Here is a 17,979-nt window from a genome sequence, read left to right as displayed (position 1 = left end):
CAGAAAGTGTTCCAGTACCATCTATCCAAGCTTTCCACCCCATTCATCACAGGAGGGAGGAAGCCTAAGTTGTGTCACACACATGTACAAATTGTAAACACAACAGCCAGCTGTTGATGTGTCAACTTTGGATCCTCCAACACTTCGTGAAATAACTTTTAAGGCTTGCAAACATTTTGTGCAGCATCTTCGTGGGGAAAGTAAACAAGCACACACACACACACACACAACCAGCTTCTCTTTTGAGTGTCCCATAACCGCAAGCAGAGCCATGTTGTACACTCACAGTGAGCTCCCTTCCCAACCCAGGCCCTAACGGGAGGAATCTGCCTGGAAGCGCGGCTGAGCCGCTCGGGTTTCGCGGGCCGTGGCCCGTTCGGGTGTGGGATGGAATTGCCGAAGGGGGCTCTGAGGGTGTGTGCCTGAGGGAACAGCCAGCCCCTGCCAAAGGCCACATCCTCCACAAACGCTCCTGCAGACGGAGTCCCGCTTTGTCTTGTCCCAGCGCCAGGCAGGGGTGGCTCAGAGCCGGCGGAGCCTGAGTTTCCTCCAGCCAAACGCGATTCCCTGCCCGGGCACCGGCCATGAGGGCGCTCCGTGTGCACGTACGCTCCGTATGCAGCGCCGGAGCGCGGGGGCCGGGCCGCTCCCGCCCCGCCTGCCGGGAGCGCGGCTGCGCCGGCCCGCCCGGTCATGTGAGGGGCGGCGCATCCTGGTGGGAGCGGGAGGTGGGATGGCGGCGGCTGCCGGCGCTGGTGACCGGGCTGGAGCCGAGCTGCCGGACGCCTGCCCCGGCGCGGACAGCGGGAACGTGTCCCAGAGCCAAAGCAGGGCCTCCGGCCTCGGGGAGGCGGAGGACGAGGATGCCTCGGAGGCGTCGCTCAGCGCCACCGCCGCCGCCTACTCCGCGTACCTGCTCGCCGACCGCAGCCTCTTCAGCGAGCAGGTGGGCGAGGGCCGGGCCGGGGGCTCCCGCACAGCTCCTGGGCTCAGGGAAGGGCTGCCCTCAATGGGAGTGCAGCCGTCTGGAGCTGGACACGCTCCTGGGCTGGGGCTGTCCAGGACAGGACGTAGCGGGGGTCGCATCCCTTGCGCTGAACGAAGCCGAGAAAAGCCTGTGGGATTCCTGTGGGACTCGCTGTAGTCTGACCGGTGTCTGTACTCGGTGACACTGGCCGGGGTTTTGTGAATGTGTGTGTGTCTGTGTGTGTGTGTGTGTGTATGTGTGTGTGTTTTCAAGCACTTTAAGTGACCTCTGTTTTGCAGATAGAAAGCTTAGACAAGAGTCTAGAAGACTTACTGACCAGGGTGGATGAATTCGTGGGAATGCTGGATATGGTACGTATAAAGTTGGATGTGGTTGTGTTTTCAAAGTCAGATTAAACACAGTTGAATTGGTGTTTGTAAGTAAGACATAGAGAGGAAGAAGCCTTTAGTCTAGGCATGTTCCAGTATGAAAACACGTTTGATAATTAGATTACTTATTTTGGTAATCAGGTAACTCATGGATGAAAACTACCAAGCTTTCATGTCAGAGCAAAATGTGTCCATATAGCTATAGAATCATATAATTATATAGAACTTAGGTTGGAAAAGATCTCTAAAATCATCAAATCCAGCCGTTAACCCAGCACTGACATATTCATCCCTAAACCATGTCCCAAAGTGCTACATCTTCTAAATACCTTCACCACTTCCCTGGGCAGCCTGCTTAAATGCTTGACAGCCCTTTCAGTGAAGATTTTTTTTCTAACTGCATATTCATGTAGTTGTATTTGTCTTGTTTAAAAGAACAGTATGATATTCTGCTTATTCTTGAAAATATATAAAGACATCCTTTTTGGTTTTGTAATGAAAGTGTCTAATCCGAGTTGCCAAACCACCAAAGCTAGATTTGTCTTTAGGGGACCCTCTTTTCAGAAAGGCAGCTTTGTTTTCACTTTTCTCATAGGGTTAGATGGGGGAACTGGATGGAAAGTTCCTGTAAGCTACCACTGGTAGATAGGCTGTCTTTTAAAGTGTAGCACATATGATTTTCCTGCACAATTCTGTGGTAGGTTTGGGGTTTTTTTTAATACCAGTAAGCTAAGATTTTTGTGGCCTCACTTTTATAACAAATCTAAAGAAAAGTAGAAGTAGTAAAACTGAAGACAAAATTTTAGCTTAGTATGTTTATTTCTTTAGTGTGTCTTGGAAAATGCTCCATATCACTTCAGAAGAGATTGTATTAGCCTACTTTTAATATAAGTATAAAGGTAAATATTAGTCTCTGCAAAATACATTTTCTTCAATGTTATCTAGAAACTATACAAAAATGCTATAGTGTATTGATTTTAATCTAGTGTTTTATACTAATTTATTCCAGTATTTTTAAACTCTAAATTATAGGCTGTTCATTGGAGGACAGTTCTAGTTTCCAGAATAAAATCTACTAAACATTTTGTTTCATTCATTGATTTTTGTATTATTTCTTTGCATTGTCTTTAGATTCGAAGTGATTCCTCTCAAGTTGTCAATGAAAGTATACCTCAAATTTATACAAAAGCCACAGAAATGAGGCAGATATATAGGAAGATTGACAAACTAGAGGTATGTATTTGCTATCTTCTAGATGCATTTTGTTTCCTAACAGAGGGAAAAATCAATGTCTCCATATTTGTGTGTGTATGTGCACACATATGGAGTGAGCTCAGGTGAGTTGTGCTCTCCATGTCCATGCTGGGTTCAGTACTTCAGGGTTAATAAAGAGGACTACATTTATGAAGAATTTCTGGGAACTGTGGGAATTTCAGATGTGTTTTAGATCTTTTTGCAACATATTTAAAAAAGAATAAAAGAAATTGTCCATTGACTGTTTGAAGCAAGGCAGTTTTTTGTGTTAGCTTTCAAAGTTTCAGAAACAAATAGAATGAGAGATCTCTTGATCCCTAATAAAGCTTCAAGACTGTGGTTCAGATCCTTGGTTTTTCTTTTGGTAGTAAAATGGCAGATAGAGGTCTAGATTCTGAAAAATCCAAATTAGTTATTTGAAAGGTAAATTGGAAAAGGAAGATTATTTTATTAGATTTAACCTGGTTTTCAGCCTTTTAAGTATCTCAAGTAATTTATAGCATTAAAATGGACTTAGAGGCAGAAGGGAAATTGAGCATGAAGTTTTTGACAACTCATTTAAGCAATGGATCTTCCACCCCTCTTTTGCAATACATAATCCTGTTTTATGTTGTTAGGGAAAGTGTCATATTTATTTTGTTGGTTTTTTTTTACACCAGGCTTTTGTGAAAATGATTGGGAATAGCGTAGCTGGACTGGAAGAACGGGTCACAAAGGCAGAAACAGACCTTGGAGCTTTTCCAAGCACCTTCAAGAAACTCTTGCACACAATCAGCATGCCATCCTTCCTTAATGTAAGTAAAGTTTTGCTGCCATGTGACCAGCTTAGTTGCTCTGCTTACTAGACCAGATGATTAAAATAATAATAAGTTTGTTGCACCTGTATATGAATGTAGCTGTACATTTTTAATATACTTTATTAGGATTTTTACAGAGTTCTCAGGCTTCTTTTAAAAAAAAATGGAAGCAACCAAACTTAAAAGTTTAATTTCTTACAAGGATTTGTGTAGCATTGCAAAACAAGGCTGAGCACACAAAGAGATGAATGTGAAGGACACAAACAGGCACATAATGCACAGGCCTTTATACTAAATCACCCCCGATCTCTGGTGGTATGCAAAGCAAGTAGGAAGAGCCTGTACAGGCAACACTGCTAAAGGATCCTTCTGCATTGATAACATCACTGCACAAATGTTACCTAAAAGAAAACTAAAGCTAATCTGCACAGTATTTTTAAAATTAAGATTATATTTGTATTCAGTGCACAGAGTTGGATAATCATGTTACCACCTTGGTAAACTTTCTAAGGATGCAGTTTTCTCCATCTTTCCTTGTGGACTGTTCCTTTACAAAGGGCTTGAAACACTGTCTCTGGTATATTTCAGAGATGCCTTACCTAACACTGAACTGGCATTGTGCCTCGGGTTTAAAATAATCTTTTGGTTAAAAAAAAAATCACCTGAATTCCTGATGTTTCTTGACATCACCTGGCAGTACACCATTTGTAAGTTCTACTCTTTTGCATCTTGTCACCTCACAGGTTGTTTTATCTTCTATTGTATCCATCCTGTACTAACTCAGTTTTCTGCGTTCTGGTAAGAATGATGAAAAAAATAGCTTTGTAGAAGGGGAGAGGAAGAAGATTGTGGCTTTTGGAGTATTTTTGTTCCTACATCTTCCAAGTATATATGTCAGCAGAGAAAAATACATATAAAAAGAACATGTGTTGTCTTGTTAAGGCTCAATTCAAGGAACTGGTTCTTCACTGCTGTTTACTGTGCAGTCTTTAAGTTAGTTAATTTCTCATCTCATTCCTTCATTTTCCTTAGTGTTTAAGTTTAGGAGTTCTGTAATTTATTTCTTTAAAAAAACTTAAAATCAACAACACAAAGTTGCACTTTATGGGCCAGTTAAAAACCAAAAAACCTGTACAAGTTGCCTTGAAGATTATTCAGCAGTATTTTCCATTTTTTTCTATAAACAGTTATTAACCAAGGAATTATAGTCTTCACTTGAAAAGTTTGCTAGTTCAAAGAAAGTACTTTTTTAGTGTTGTAGGGGAACACTTGGTCAAATTAGCACTTTTTCCACAATTTAAAAGTCAGAAAACCTTTGAAAATTTCAGGAGGGTGGACCTGGCATCTCCAGTGGTTTCTTAGTTTGATTATGGATAGCAATAAAATAACACTCAGAACTTACTGGCATTATTTGATTCACTGAAAGGCAAGTTACTGTTCCAAAGTGATTCTGAGTATTGCATAGTAAGATACCTACTTCCACTTGTAAACACAAGCATAAGTGAATGCAGATGCCTGTAGAGGTTACTCCACTTGCCTGATATTTAACTAGCTCAATATATCAATGGTAAAATACATGTTTGGAAAAGAAGGTTATTCTGATGTTATTATTTTCACTGCAGCTGTAGTTCATATTTTACTGCTAGTTTTAATTAAGTACCCTCATTCTCTTCCCATTTAAATGTATCTCTTTCTTTACACAAGGGCTGTATTTTTTATTTCTCAAGATGTGTATTTATAATCTCCCTTTCAGATTTTGCCCAAAGTTCTTCCTTTGTGAATACCAGGCAGTCTAAAGAACAGTACTGTAAGGTTTCTAATATCGCTAAAAATGTAGACCCTCAAAAGCTAAAAATGTCTGCTAAGCAGCTGCAAAATAACTGATCCTTAATGTGTGCTTAGGCAATTGTAGCTACTGTGCCTGCCTATAAATTTCCTCACTGGATTGAAATTGCCCCTTCTTGCACAGAGGCAAATGTAGCACCTCTTAAATCCGTGTCAGGAGTTACAGAAAACCCGTGACCTTAGTTTCCTGTGCTTGCAGATTGTTATGTGATAGGACAGTACAGAGTAGGAAAGTATTTTAAAAATCAGAACTTTGAGTTTGAAGGTTGCTTTTACATTTGGCAAAATTTGTGATACAGAGAACACTGATAATATACACTGTTTATAAATCAGATCTTTGTTTATATTTTTTAATTTCATTGCAACTTGAATGACAAAACAAACTTAGAGAAATTAATGGTATTGTAAAGTTAAAGACATAATGTATCAGCAATTTTGTATATAGCAGGAGAATGTGTACTTACTTCGTATGGAGTACAGATATACAGCTCAACTGAATATTGAGAAATTTCCACTTTGTTTTGTAGGTATGGTTACTTATATCTTCATTTTGGTGCTATAAGACCATTCTAAACTCCAAGGCTATCAAACAATGATATTTGGTGTACTTCTAACTTTATTATTGGTGAAGACTAAGTTCCTCATTCCAAACTGACAGGGCTCTATGAAACAGTTCATCAAAATATTTTTATTTGTTGAAAAGAACATTTAATGAGTGAAATCTTGATTTCAAGCATTCTATTTAATGCCAGGCATTGAAAACATACCCTGTGTCTGCATTGTGTTGCAGCATTATGTACCCGCAGCAAGGCTGACAGAGTAGTCACTAGTGGTCCTTGATGTTGTCTCTTTCAATGAGCCATCGGATACAGCAAAACATTGTACAGTTAATATTTAAAAGAAACATGTACACCTTCCCTCAAAAACAGTGTAACAGCTCTTTTCCAGTCCACTACCAAATTATTTTTAACATTGTGTCATATGAAGAAGCTCAGCAGGAGCAGCAACCTTCTTGAAAGAAGAATTTGCTAGGTGTGTTTCCATAGGAAAACTTTTTGAGTAACTAAATGAGAACCCAGGCCCAGAGTTGACTCCAAAGAAGTGGCTGGCTTGGAAAGGTAAAGGTGTATGGCTTGGAAAGGATGAAGGTTACAATGACTCTCCCATCAGCTGGATGGTACAGTTTGGCTCCTGCAGTGCTGGCCTATCCTACATGTTCCAGGACTGGGTCCTTTTAGGCGCTGGAATGGCAAAGGGCAAAGGCTGCGTTTCTTCACTAACTTTAGGAACGTGCCAGGCTCATCTGAGCTATGATTAAGAATTCATCCAACTAAGTAATATGCCTTAAAACTTTTCTTGTTTTGCATTTTAGCTCTGCAGGCATTTGTTTTAAAATGCTTTATGAAAAAGGCGAAAAATAAATTTCTCTAATTTGCAGAAATCGTCTTCCTCACGACAGCAACAGACCCTCTATGAACCTCCAGTCCTCTTCAAGACTGAAGACTATTTTCCATGTCTTAATGAAGCACCTTATTGATGATTTTTTGCTTTAGGATTGATATGAATCAGCCAGAATAGAGAAGCCAAGTGAACAAAAGGAATGCCAACCTCAGAACAACTGCATTTTCTAAGCACTATTGATGGCATATTGCCATTCTGATTCTCATTGTCTTCCCTCAGGCAATATTTTCAGGTAATCTTTGTTTGTGCACATTATTTCAAAAGCCTTCCTAAAACACCATGTAAGTTTTCAGATTATTTTGGGGAAGGAATTTAAGAATATTTTTACATTACTTTTTTTTAAATATGGAAATAATAGGAAACATACTATTGTATATAAGTTTTTTAACACATAAATATCTGTGCTGCTGTGCATGTAAATAGCTATATCGCAAGCAGGGGGTTTATTTGTCTTTTTTCATAATGTGCTGATTGAGGTGAAAGAAAAACTATGCATTAGGTTTCACATCTATTCCAAGGTTTTAAGCCTGGTCCCTGCAGTTTGTACAGAGAAATGCACCACATTGGGATTTACTTGTTGCAGGGGCAGGACTTGGGAGGTTGTCCAGGAATCAAGGACATGGCTCAATCCATGTGATGTAGTCCTAGTTCATAAAGCAAACATCCTGCCCCACTGATGATCCTCAGGTCCCAGTGACCCAAACTTTTAATTATTGCATCATTGTGTTGTTTGATGTATAACCAGGTGGATGTGAAATAAATTTATATATAGAGAGAGATACAGATGTATAAAACCTGCTGTCAAAAAGAACAAGTGTCTAAGTTGGGGAGGGATGACCCTGGACTGAACTTCAGTTAGGTACCTGACCAGATTGCTTTTCCTTCACAACTCTGTGTGGATACTGAGGCTTCCCACGCTGATTGCAATTTGTATTATCAATAAACTAATAGCTGGCTAACCCCTGTTGTGCTCTTGCATTTCACTGGACAGTATTTACCCACCTAGCAGGTGTTAGTCATAAATTGATGTATTCCTCTGAACAAGTTTTATCTCTGCTGCTCTATTGCCAGTGTAACTCACTAGAATACTCAAAATACAAGTCTGGGAGGAATGCTTTAGAGAAACAGTATTTCTCTAGATTTCATGTTGCACACACAAAACAGGTATGAAGTTGCAGAGCAGAGATTGTATATTAATACATCTTGTCTCCAAAGACCAGCAGGGATTGGGTTCTAAACATCTTAAATGTATCTGAAGCAACATTTATTAAAATTTAAAACAAAGATTTTCAAGTCCAAGTTAGTAGGCTCTAAAAGTAGTTCTGATGTAAAACTTACCTGAACTTTAACATAGGAAAATAATCACATAAATATGCAGAAAGAAACAGACATGACTTTGAAGCAGGGCTCCCCTCCCATCCTCCTTGTTTTCATAAATAATTCATTATTCAGATGTTCCACTGGAGCAACAGTTGCATTTCTAAAAGGCGTGGTGCCTTTCAGTGTATGCATAAATAATGCTTGAAAGTTTATTCCTCCTCAGTGAGATCTAATAAAATTACACACTTAGTGTAGCAACAGAAAGCTGCAGTCAGGTACTCTTAAACATGCTAACACTGGTATAAAAAAAAAGTAATCTTTAGAGCAACTTTCTAATTAAATGAATCACCTTCTCAAATAACTTTGTCCTCTGCTGTGTGGAGCCAAAATGCAATTTCTTTTAAAAAGATGATGTTTGAAATATTAATAAAGATTTCAGCAAGTTTATACAGCTGAATATTTTTCACACAATGTTTTTCATATTAGTAAGAGTGAACATTCATATATCCTGCAGTGGGCATTTTTGTTGAAGTGTTGTATGGAAAAAACGAGCTGTATCTTCAAGGCACACCACCAATAAAAATCAGACAGTTCCTATAATTAGTATAGCTCTATGTTGGAAATTCTCCAAAATATTTTTATTGCTGAAAATAATGGACAATACATGGAAAATTTGTTAAGGAAATGCTGCAAAAGACAGTAAATTAATTGTGGCTTTTAAAAGACATGGTACAAAATACCAAGGTCACTGTTCATCTGTTACAAAATAAGGCTCATGGTTATGAAATTAAGGCATTCTCATAATACTGACAAAATGCACCCTGCTGTTGGTTTGTTTGTACCTTTGCTGTCTCCTTATTCATGGTCAGCCTCACCTTGCAGGAATAGCACAAAAAACATCCCAGGTGTTCACACTCAGTAAAGAAATACTCAGAATATTCCTTTATTCTGTCTGCTGTTACCTTGCATTAGTGTAAAACCAGTAATAACTATATTGTGAATTAGGTTCAATATTTACTGGGTTTGCCAGCTGTGAACAAAATCTGAATCTCAAAATCCACTGATACCAATATTCACAGCCCCAGAAGGCTCTACCTGCATCTTTCCCTACACCATGTTTATCCTCTTGCCTGAGTTCCAGGATACAAGCCAGTACCTATGGGGCTACATCACCTGTTTTTCACGAGAGCTCTTCATATAGAACTGGTGTAAAGCAAGATGTGGTTGTGCTCTGCTGCTAAAGGTTGAGTATCAGGCACATGAAATGAGCTGGTGTTTAATATCAACAAAGTAGTCTACATACACATCTTACTTTTTTTCAATGTCATTAAGCAAACATTTTAAAGCAATCCTAGCAAAAGTAATGCTAAAAGTTTTTATATTCCTATAGTTATGTGCATTCTAGGCCCATGTTAAAATTAGCATTAGCCTAATGCTAATTGAAACTAATGCAGCTTTTTAAAAGTTATCTGTTTGCTGTACAATGTATGTCAATATGTCACAGAAGCTGCATTCACAAGATAGTCACAGTGAGGTTATATCACAGTCAGGTTGGACTGAATGTCAGAGGCCTACACTTTTCATAGCTCCTGGACACAAATGAGCATGATCTGTCTCGCATAGGTGTTTAATTATATGATAAACTCTGCCTGAAGTCAGCACATAAAGATTGATATTTATATTTAATATTTTTTGGACCAGCAGATTTTGTTCCAATCAAGCAGTGCTGCGACTGCAGTAAAGCCCAAAGAAATTACAGAAGGATGCAGATGACTGAAATGGAAAGAAACAGGTTTGATTATTTATCTGATCAAATAAGATAAATTACTTAAAGATGCACTGGATTACATTGACATAAAAACTTGTGGCATTTCATTACTTCTGCTGACAATAACCTTCAGGGTTAAGTAGTTTTACTTACAACACTAAGAATTAAGTAGCAAGGTAAAGCTGTAAAGAGTGATCCTGAGTGAAAGACATAGCAGAATGAATAGGAAGAGGAAGACAGCTTGCACCTTTGTCTGTGAAAAGAACTTTATATTTGGCATTGGTAAATAATGCTCCCATTTAAAACAAAAAAAAAAAAAAAAAAGAAAAAGAGGAAAATGTTTTTTAAGTGATTACTTTTTTAAACTCCCGCACTTTTCATAGAAAAGATATTGGTCTTGCACCAGCTACCAAGAAAATCCTTGAAAAGCTAAAATCCCTGTCAGATACAGCTATGGTCAAAGAGGACCATAACAGGAGTTGGTATCTTTCCAGCCACTGCAGCTAAGTCCATCAGGGGTGAGGAGTTTCCATCTGCTGGGACTCCCATCTATGTAGGAGCTGAGCTGCTGTGGCAGGCTGTGCTGCAGCGGCAGAGCAGAGGCTTTGTCCCTCAGCTGCTTTTGCTGATTCTACTCCAAGCCGATGGGTGGTAGTACAACCTAAAGATGGTAGTGCAGACTCCAGCGGATCTCAGAGATTTGGAGAGTGTTCTTGACTTTCTTGCTTGATGTTATCTATTCCCAAACTCTTTCAATGCTGGTCATTTTTTATGATTTGGAAAAACTGTAAAGGATATGGGAATGGTGCATGAGTCTTAATAAGGAACAAGAAAATAGAAAAAAGGAGGACAGGTGTTGCTCATGGGCAATGCCAGGGACACAGAATGCAATCACCTATAGATACAGACTGTGAAAAGGAAAATTAAAATAATGCCTCTGGAATTATGTCAGAATAAAGGATATGGTAGGGAAACCAAAATATCCTGTCTAAAATCCACATGGAAGATTCAAAATGATATTTCATTTTTGTCTGCTTTAATATTGTCTGTACATTCTTTGGTGGACTGTTAAAGTGAAACAAATACATTAAAATTGCATCAATATTCATTCCAATGTGCTATCTATATGGGATCTTAAATAGTATATTTTAAAAATGTATCAAAAATACAGATATATGAATGTGCTGACAGACCTAAGAAAATGAACTGAATGTTAGCAAGAATTTCATCAGAGGGTTCAGAGTGAAAAGACAAAGGGACAGAATTCACTGGGGGAAAGTGCAGTCACTGAGAAAAGAAGGATAAGTATCCAATTCAATTTCTCATCTCCCACTGTTTCAGAAGCTGTAGGTTTCATGAGAATAGCTCAATGCCTACATTATTTAAAATTAAATTAATTGCCATCTGTTCCTTACAGGTGACACTGTTGGGAGTTTCTTTACAAGCAAAGCAACCTTTAAGAAAAAACAAAGGCAGAAATTTCCACAATCCTAGGACATTAAAACTGAGGGCTGGCACTAAATATGACAGAAGCACCTGAGAACTGCAGACTGGCAATAAAGCTGGTTCTGATTGATTCATAAAAATAAAATTTAAAAAAGGAAAAAAATGAATGGTAAGAGCCTTATGCAGGAATGGAAGAGGCAGAAAATAGCATAGCCAGGGCATGTGCCAAGGTGTGAAATTGTGGTGACAGAGCTGTGAGCAGCATCAGCAGACGAGGGCAAGATCACTGAACTGGAAGGTAAGAATGGAGATCCACAACAGATATTACATATATATGTGATGTTGTTATTTTTTCACAGTTTAGGAGGTTTTTTTTCTCCCTCCAGTGTGCACTTTTCCCAAGTATATAGTTTTGGGAGGGGCTATAACTGTACTAGAACTGTAGACCAGTTCTAGTGTGTGTGTCTGGACCAGGCTGCTGTTACTGCTTCTGGTTACTGCCTCTTTCTCAAAAGCAATAGGACTTCCAGGTAGCTAGCCAGATCATTGGACTGTTCTGGCTAAAAATCAGTGCTGCCAAGCCAAACAGTCCAGCCCCAGCACTGATGTCTTGGCACAAAGGTGAGGGGTGACACTCCTCTACTCCCAGCCATCCCCCTGAGAAGGCAAGCAAAGCACTTACTCTGTCAGTGTGTTCCCATGTACAGCTGGGGAGGTGCCTGCTGTGGAATTAACATCTGTTTCCTTCATGTGTCTTTGATTAGCCCTTTTCTCTACAGGGATGGCTTTGCAATTTGTATGGAAACACAGAGGGAAAGAAGAACAGGAAAGAAAAAAGGTATTGGGAATAACCTTCTTGTTGTCATTACAGAGATGTCTGTGTGTCCTGCTCAGATGCCTGATTCCACTAAAATGTGATGGTTCATCTGCTAGTGATACACAGTGCCCTTATTCTTGGTGTCAGGGGTTGCTGAGAACTTTTGTGGAAGTGTGCTTGTTGCATCTAAAATCCAGTGTATTATCAAGCAAAAAAATATTTGGGAAGAAAAATACTAAACAATATAATTGAACAAAAATTGTATTTTCTTTCTGGATTTATTAGCTTGACTTCTCCTGAATTTCATTGTGTTTCTGTAGTTGAAGAACAACACAAAGCAGTAATGCCAGAGGAATCTTGCCTAAGGAAAATCAAGTAGGATATTGTTAGGTAACAAGGTAGATGAGCAGTGCCATTGCAAACTCATTACATGTACCAGTGAGATAAGTCAAGATTCTGCTAAGTGAGTTGGATGGAATTATGAGGACACAGAGTCAATAACAGAAAGAGGCCAGTGAAAGCAGGGTTATAGGAGTTACCCGTGCCCATCTTGAATAGTGTTCTGTCTCTCATTATTTTGCACTATGGGACTGCCTGTGGGTGTAAAATGGATTCTTTTGGGACTGAATACAGCCAGAGACTTGCTCAGGAGTTTAGCTGACTTGCTGCAACTGCTGTTGGGTGTTCATTCCATGCTGCTGGCCATGCACTAGTTTTAGGCGAAGATGAAATTCAATGAAACATTAAGCTACAAATCTGCCTGAACTACTGTGCTGAAGTACTTGCTAGCTCAGTCATAGCCCCAGGGTGGTAAACACCACTCTGCAGGGGTAAGAAGACTGAACCAAAACTCTGGGATGAATGCAGATGTGATGGTGCTTCAATATGGATATTGTGGGGATTGTGAAAAGCCTGATGTAAATGTCAGGTAAGAAAGCTGCTGGAGAGGAGATGATGGAGGGGTAGACATAGATCTAACTGGAGTAAGTTCAGTTCAGGTCCACAAAGACAATTAAGGGACTGGAACATCTCCTGTGAGGAGTGTCTGGGAGAACTGGGATGGTTCATCCTGAAGAAAACTCATTCATTTGTATAAATGGTGATCTCATTCATTTGTATAAATACCTGAAGGGAGGGAGTGGAGGAGAGGGAGACAAGCAATTCTCAGCAGTGCCCACTGGTAGGACAAGAGGCAGTGTGCGCAAAAATAAAATCTCCTTGCCAAAGCACCTTCTCTGCTGCATCCCACATTCATATTTTTGAACCCTGTTCCCACAAGCTTCTTTTAATATCCTCTAATTCTTGTATTGGAGGACACAATCAACAATCATGAGCCATCTGTGTTGCTCATCCTCTTGTAGTAATCTCCGTTATTTCCTTTTCCGTGATCTCTTCCGCTGGCTGAAGAATCACAGAATGGCCTGGATTTGAAGGGACCTTAAAGATCATCTGGTTCACCCCTCACCCTGGGCAAGGACACTTTCCCCTAGAACAGATTGCTTAAAGCCCTGTTATTTTGTGTATGAAGCTTCCATGGTTTTGCTGCCTTTCTCTGATCCTTTCCCACTAATGCTGTATCCTATTTGAGATCAGAAAGCTGGGACTACCCATGTAATTTAAGGCAGAAGCAAATCAGAGGTTTAAACAGTACCACAGCCTGCCTTTTTCTTGTTTCTTCTCTACTTATTTCCCTGTATCAGATGTGCTTCCTTGTCTTGTTCTGAATGTTTAAACTGATGGTTTCCAGGACCTATGAGAGTTGTGTGATCTCATTTATGAGTAACTGCTCAAATTTACTTTCTGACTCATAATGTGGTTCATGTACAAGGATATTTTAATGTAATAGCTAAATCTGTGGCTGTTAAGCAGGAGCTACTTCCAATCAGTAGGATGAGGTTTTGCTAAAACAAAGGTTATGTGGATCAGATATAAAAAGTTGTAGATTGTGGGGCAATGCACAAGAAGGCAAAATAGAGGTGCTGCATTGGTCAATGTGTTTGTGTGGATACACCACTACTGGAGGTCAGTAACTGGCCTGGTTGTCTGACCCCTTTGTGTATTTGGGGCTGTCATTTACCTTTTCTAATCATAGCTACAGAGCAGTGGTCCTGGCAAAATGGTGTTTAAACTCAACCTGAGGTACTGTGCTGAAGCAGAGAGCCCATGAAGCACACTCCAGATACTGTTCAGCTCACTGCAGCCTTGGAGGAGAGAAGGAACACTTTGAGGAAATGACAGAAACTCCCTTTCTTTTCAGTGCTCCCAAATCCTTCTTTGTGTCAAGTCTGTCCAGGGTACCTTCTTCTCCCCCTCTTTCCCTTAACTCCTCTGTATCCTCAGACTGAGCTGCCTCTTATGGAGCCCCTTTTCTCCCTGGTAGGGTGGAGGGGAAGCACTCTTAGCACCTGGACAGGTGAAAAGTGGGATTTCCTATGGAGGCTCCAACTTTGAGCAAGTTGAGAGCAACCATGCTGAGAGGTTTACTCAGGTTCTTTTGTGAAGCGAGAACCCCTGTAGATCGAGCCATGTTGAGGAACATCCCAAGTCTGAAGTGGGTCTGAAGTGGGCATTTCACTGCCCTGCTCTGGTGAGATTAGTGTACTGTTACTCTCAGACATTTGGATGATCCAGAAGAATCTTAGCTGGGCCTCAAGAGAGAACAGCAGTGCTTGTGCTACACTCCTTTGGGCAACAGTACTTACACATTTTGTTCCCCAAACCTTTGCTTGGAACCCAGTCCTTGAGACCATTGTTGGTTCCAACCCCCACAGTGGCAGGGGGATTGGAACTAGGTGATCTTTAAGGTCCCTTCCAACCCAAACCATTTTGTAATTCTATGATGATGATTAATCACGCGCTACTTTTATCTCGCAGTGTGTAGGAAGAAGTTGAAGTGAATGACTATTCTGCAATCACAGTCTGCTGTTTTCTCTGTAAGAGTTTTGTGGATGTGGCCATTTGATAACAGCATAGTGCTTAGAAAAGAGGTATATAGCTTTGCTTTTGCACTCTTCTTCTTTCCAGCTCAGTTTATTTCATTTTCTTCAGCAACTGAGCATTATGGTCAAAATAAAAAGCAATACTGTGAAGACCAAGCTGTCTTGCAAGAAAAATTAACATCTCCAACTGTGTTCAAGTTGACTTTTTTTGATCTGCTACACAACATGGCTTAATTCACAGGTGAAATGGCAATACCAATACAGAGGCCAGAAGCAAAGCCTGGCATAAGTGCAAGAAGAGGAATATTCTCAAATATTCTACCATCTTTTATTTCCCATTTCCTTTTACATTTTTTAAAATTAGCAGTTTTATTGTTGCCTGATACAGCTTTGTGCATAATTTTTCAGTTTACTCACAATGTTATTCCTGTGTGATGTTTTTATAGTCATATAAATACTGTTGGGCCTTAGTGTTGCTTGTTAGTGGTGTCTAGGGAAGTCAGATTTGTTACATTTAGAATTGCTCACAAACTTTTTGTCTGCATGGTTTGACTTGTGGAGAAACTGCTCAGTGTTGTATTTAAAAGCAGGATGGGATGCATCCACACCTCTCTGGCAGGGCCTGCATTGACAGTGTGGTCCAATGTCTGTCCTAGCCTGCATGGACACCTAATTGTAACTGATAGATGCCAACTGATGGAATGAACTAATGACTCAAAACATTGATGATGACAGGCATTTGTATCAACTGGACCCATCAGAGCGTGCACATGTGGGAAGGTTCATCTCAGGCTTCCTTTATGTGTCTGAACCTGCCTGCCAGCAGGTGGGGATCTGCACAGGCAGCAGCTGGCTGGCTGCTACTTCCTCACTTGCACTGCTGCTGGAACAGAAATGTGCAGACTGAAATCCATGATGCTACCGGGGCCCTCACAACAGGCACAGAGCTCCACGGAGCCCTGCTTAGGGGGTTCCCTTGCCAGATAGAAGGGGGTATTTAGCTGTGTGCAGAGAGACCTCTGCAAAGACCACAGGTAACCTGGGATCTGCCTGGGGCTCCTTGCTCTATCAAAAAGACATCTGTTTAATCCTGAATTTTTGCAGATTTAGCCATATATGGTTGCTCTATCAAAACATTTGTTTAATCCTGAATTTCTACAGATTTAGCCATATATGGTTGGCTGGTGGAGGGTCCTGGAGGAATATTGAAGGCTGTCAGCACATGGCTGTGAAGACCAAGCTGGATGAGACAGCAAGCAGCAGCAGCACAATCCCAGCTGAGCCCAGAAATCCACACTGCCACTTCCAACACAGGCCTTGCCAGGTCCACAGTCCTGGGGGAGCCTGTGGGGCACCACAGGAATGCCTGTGGCTACCCAGGGCTGGTCGCAATGCAAGCAGCACATGGGGCAAGCTGGGGTACAGGAGAAAGAAAAAGAGGTGCAGGAAGCTTCCAGAAGAGGCAGGAAAGCAAAGAAGGGAAGTATCTGGTGGCACCAGAGGAGGTTATGAGACTGTGTGCGTTAGGGTCAGTCACATCAAGGTAAAGAGAAGTGGCTGATGTGGGCAGGTGAAATGGATTTGCTTTATTAGGAGAAAAGGGAAAATAGAATAGAATGAGTAATGTTTTGTCATCTGAATACCCCAGTCAGTTTGACACCAAAATTTTAGCCACAGATTTTCAGGATGCAGATGAAATTGCTCCACTGCAGATGAGTTATCACTAACTTCCTGATTGTAATGATTCATGCACTTCCTTTCAAATTCCATTTTTCCTTCTCATGTGCTCTATAGCCTATTCCAGAAAGAATATTTATTACACCAGTCTTTACTAGGTAAGTGTTACTTTTCTTAGCCAGCTGTTTCTGTTCTGCTTTCCTTTTAACAGGAAGATGAAACAAGTAAAATTAGTCAGACCACATTGTACCTTTTTTTGCTCCTTTTCCAGAAAAAAATAGTAGATATGGCCATAGGAGGCAGAATACTGAACTCCTCTGACTGCACAGGGTATTTCTGTAGCTGTAATGTAGTTTTCTATATCCACTATTAGATAATAATAATGTCATCCTAATATTCTCTCTGTGTAAAGGAATCATGTTTTGGAGGTGCTTTGACACATCATAAAGCAAATGGAAAACCCTGTTTGTTACCATTCACATTTTTTGATACTGTTTGAGACTAGTAAAAGGAAATTAATGGCTTACAGCTTGAAAATTATCACTAGCAGTGGCTTTCATTTAATCACTCCTATTATTTTCAAAGGCTTGTTTGAATTCTTATTATTAGTGTACATACCTCCTCTAAATTTCCATCTGATAATATTCTTCAGTAATATTCTTTAGTGTGGAACTTTCAGGTGGTGTTAAAATAATAAAAGATTATTATTTTAATATTTTAAAATTCTCTTTAAAAAGAGGCTTTTAATCTTTTAAACCCTCTTTAATTGTTTCTCCCCCCTTCCTCTTTGCTTTTGTATGTCTCAGCTTACATTGCTTTCCTGTCTTTGATGAGTCATTGCATTTACTTTTTACTGATGCTTTTACATTTCAGGCTGGAGCATTGATTTTGGTTTCCTTGTTTTCTGATCAGAAAAAGCACAATTTTTTTTCCCTGTAGGTATCACTGGATTTTTGTCAGATCAGAGAAACCCTCTTTTTCTAAGTTGTGATTTCACAGCATGTGGTATGCAAGTGTATCTGGTCATTTTTGAAAATGCTTGGTGCTGTTTCCTACTAGCAGTCCAGGTCCTGAAGCAATGTTGCTTTATAATTCAGCTGAATATTATAAAGATCTAAAACATAAACAGTATAAAATATAACAATCAAGTATGAGAATATAAATGAACATTTCAAATACCAGAGACTCCCACTTATACAAATATAAAATCCCTTTTACTCCTTGTCTTGGCCGTAGGGTGGCACTGGTTATTGCTGAGCATTGATGTGTGTCCTAGGAGTAGTACAACCCAGTATTTTA

The 17,979-nt window shown here is 40.0% G+C and overlaps 1 protein-coding gene across 1 annotated transcript; it reads left to right on the top strand.

Annotated features, from left to right (window-relative positions):
- Positions 1-682: 682 nt before the first annotated feature.
- BLOC1S4 (biogenesis of lysosomal organelles complex 1 subunit 4) lies at positions 683-7,672 on the top strand. Its single transcript, XM_071455995.1, has 5 exons — positions 683-946; positions 1,267-1,338; positions 2,488-2,589; positions 3,270-3,404; positions 6,691-7,672. The coding sequence occupies exons 1-5, from the start codon at positions 734-736 to the stop codon at positions 6,787-6,789; spliced, it is 621 nt and encodes a 206-aa protein (XP_071312096.1). The 5' UTR covers positions 683-733; the 3' UTR covers positions 6,790-7,672.
- The last annotated feature ends 10,307 nt before the right edge of the window (positions 7,673-17,979 follow it).

Source organism: Agelaius tricolor, unplaced genomic scaffold (assembly GCF_023055355.1).
Source record: "Agelaius tricolor isolate 1412-34295 unplaced genomic scaffold, bAgeTri1.0.p SCAF_2, whole genome shotgun sequence".
NCBI classification, from domain to species: Eukaryota; Metazoa; Chordata; class Aves; order Passeriformes; family Icteridae; genus Agelaius; species Agelaius tricolor.
The sequence above is the reverse complement of the archived record's forward strand: the minus strand, read 5'-3'. Positions and strand labels throughout refer to the sequence as shown.

Bases quoted from the DNA above. Each gene is read 5' to 3' on its own strand.
- BLOC1S4 (XM_071455995.1), top strand. From the start codon at position 734: ATGGCGGCGGCTGCCGGCGCTGGTGACCGGGCTGGAGCCGAGCTGCCG. The intron at 1,339-2,487 runs GTACGTATAAAG...CATTGTCTTTAG, and splicing joins TCGTGGGAATGCTGGATATG to ATTCGAAGTGATTCCTCTCA. The intron at 2,590-3,269 runs GTATGTATTTGC...TTTTTACACCAG, and splicing joins GGAAGATTGACAAACTAGAG to GCTTTTGTGAAAATGATTGG.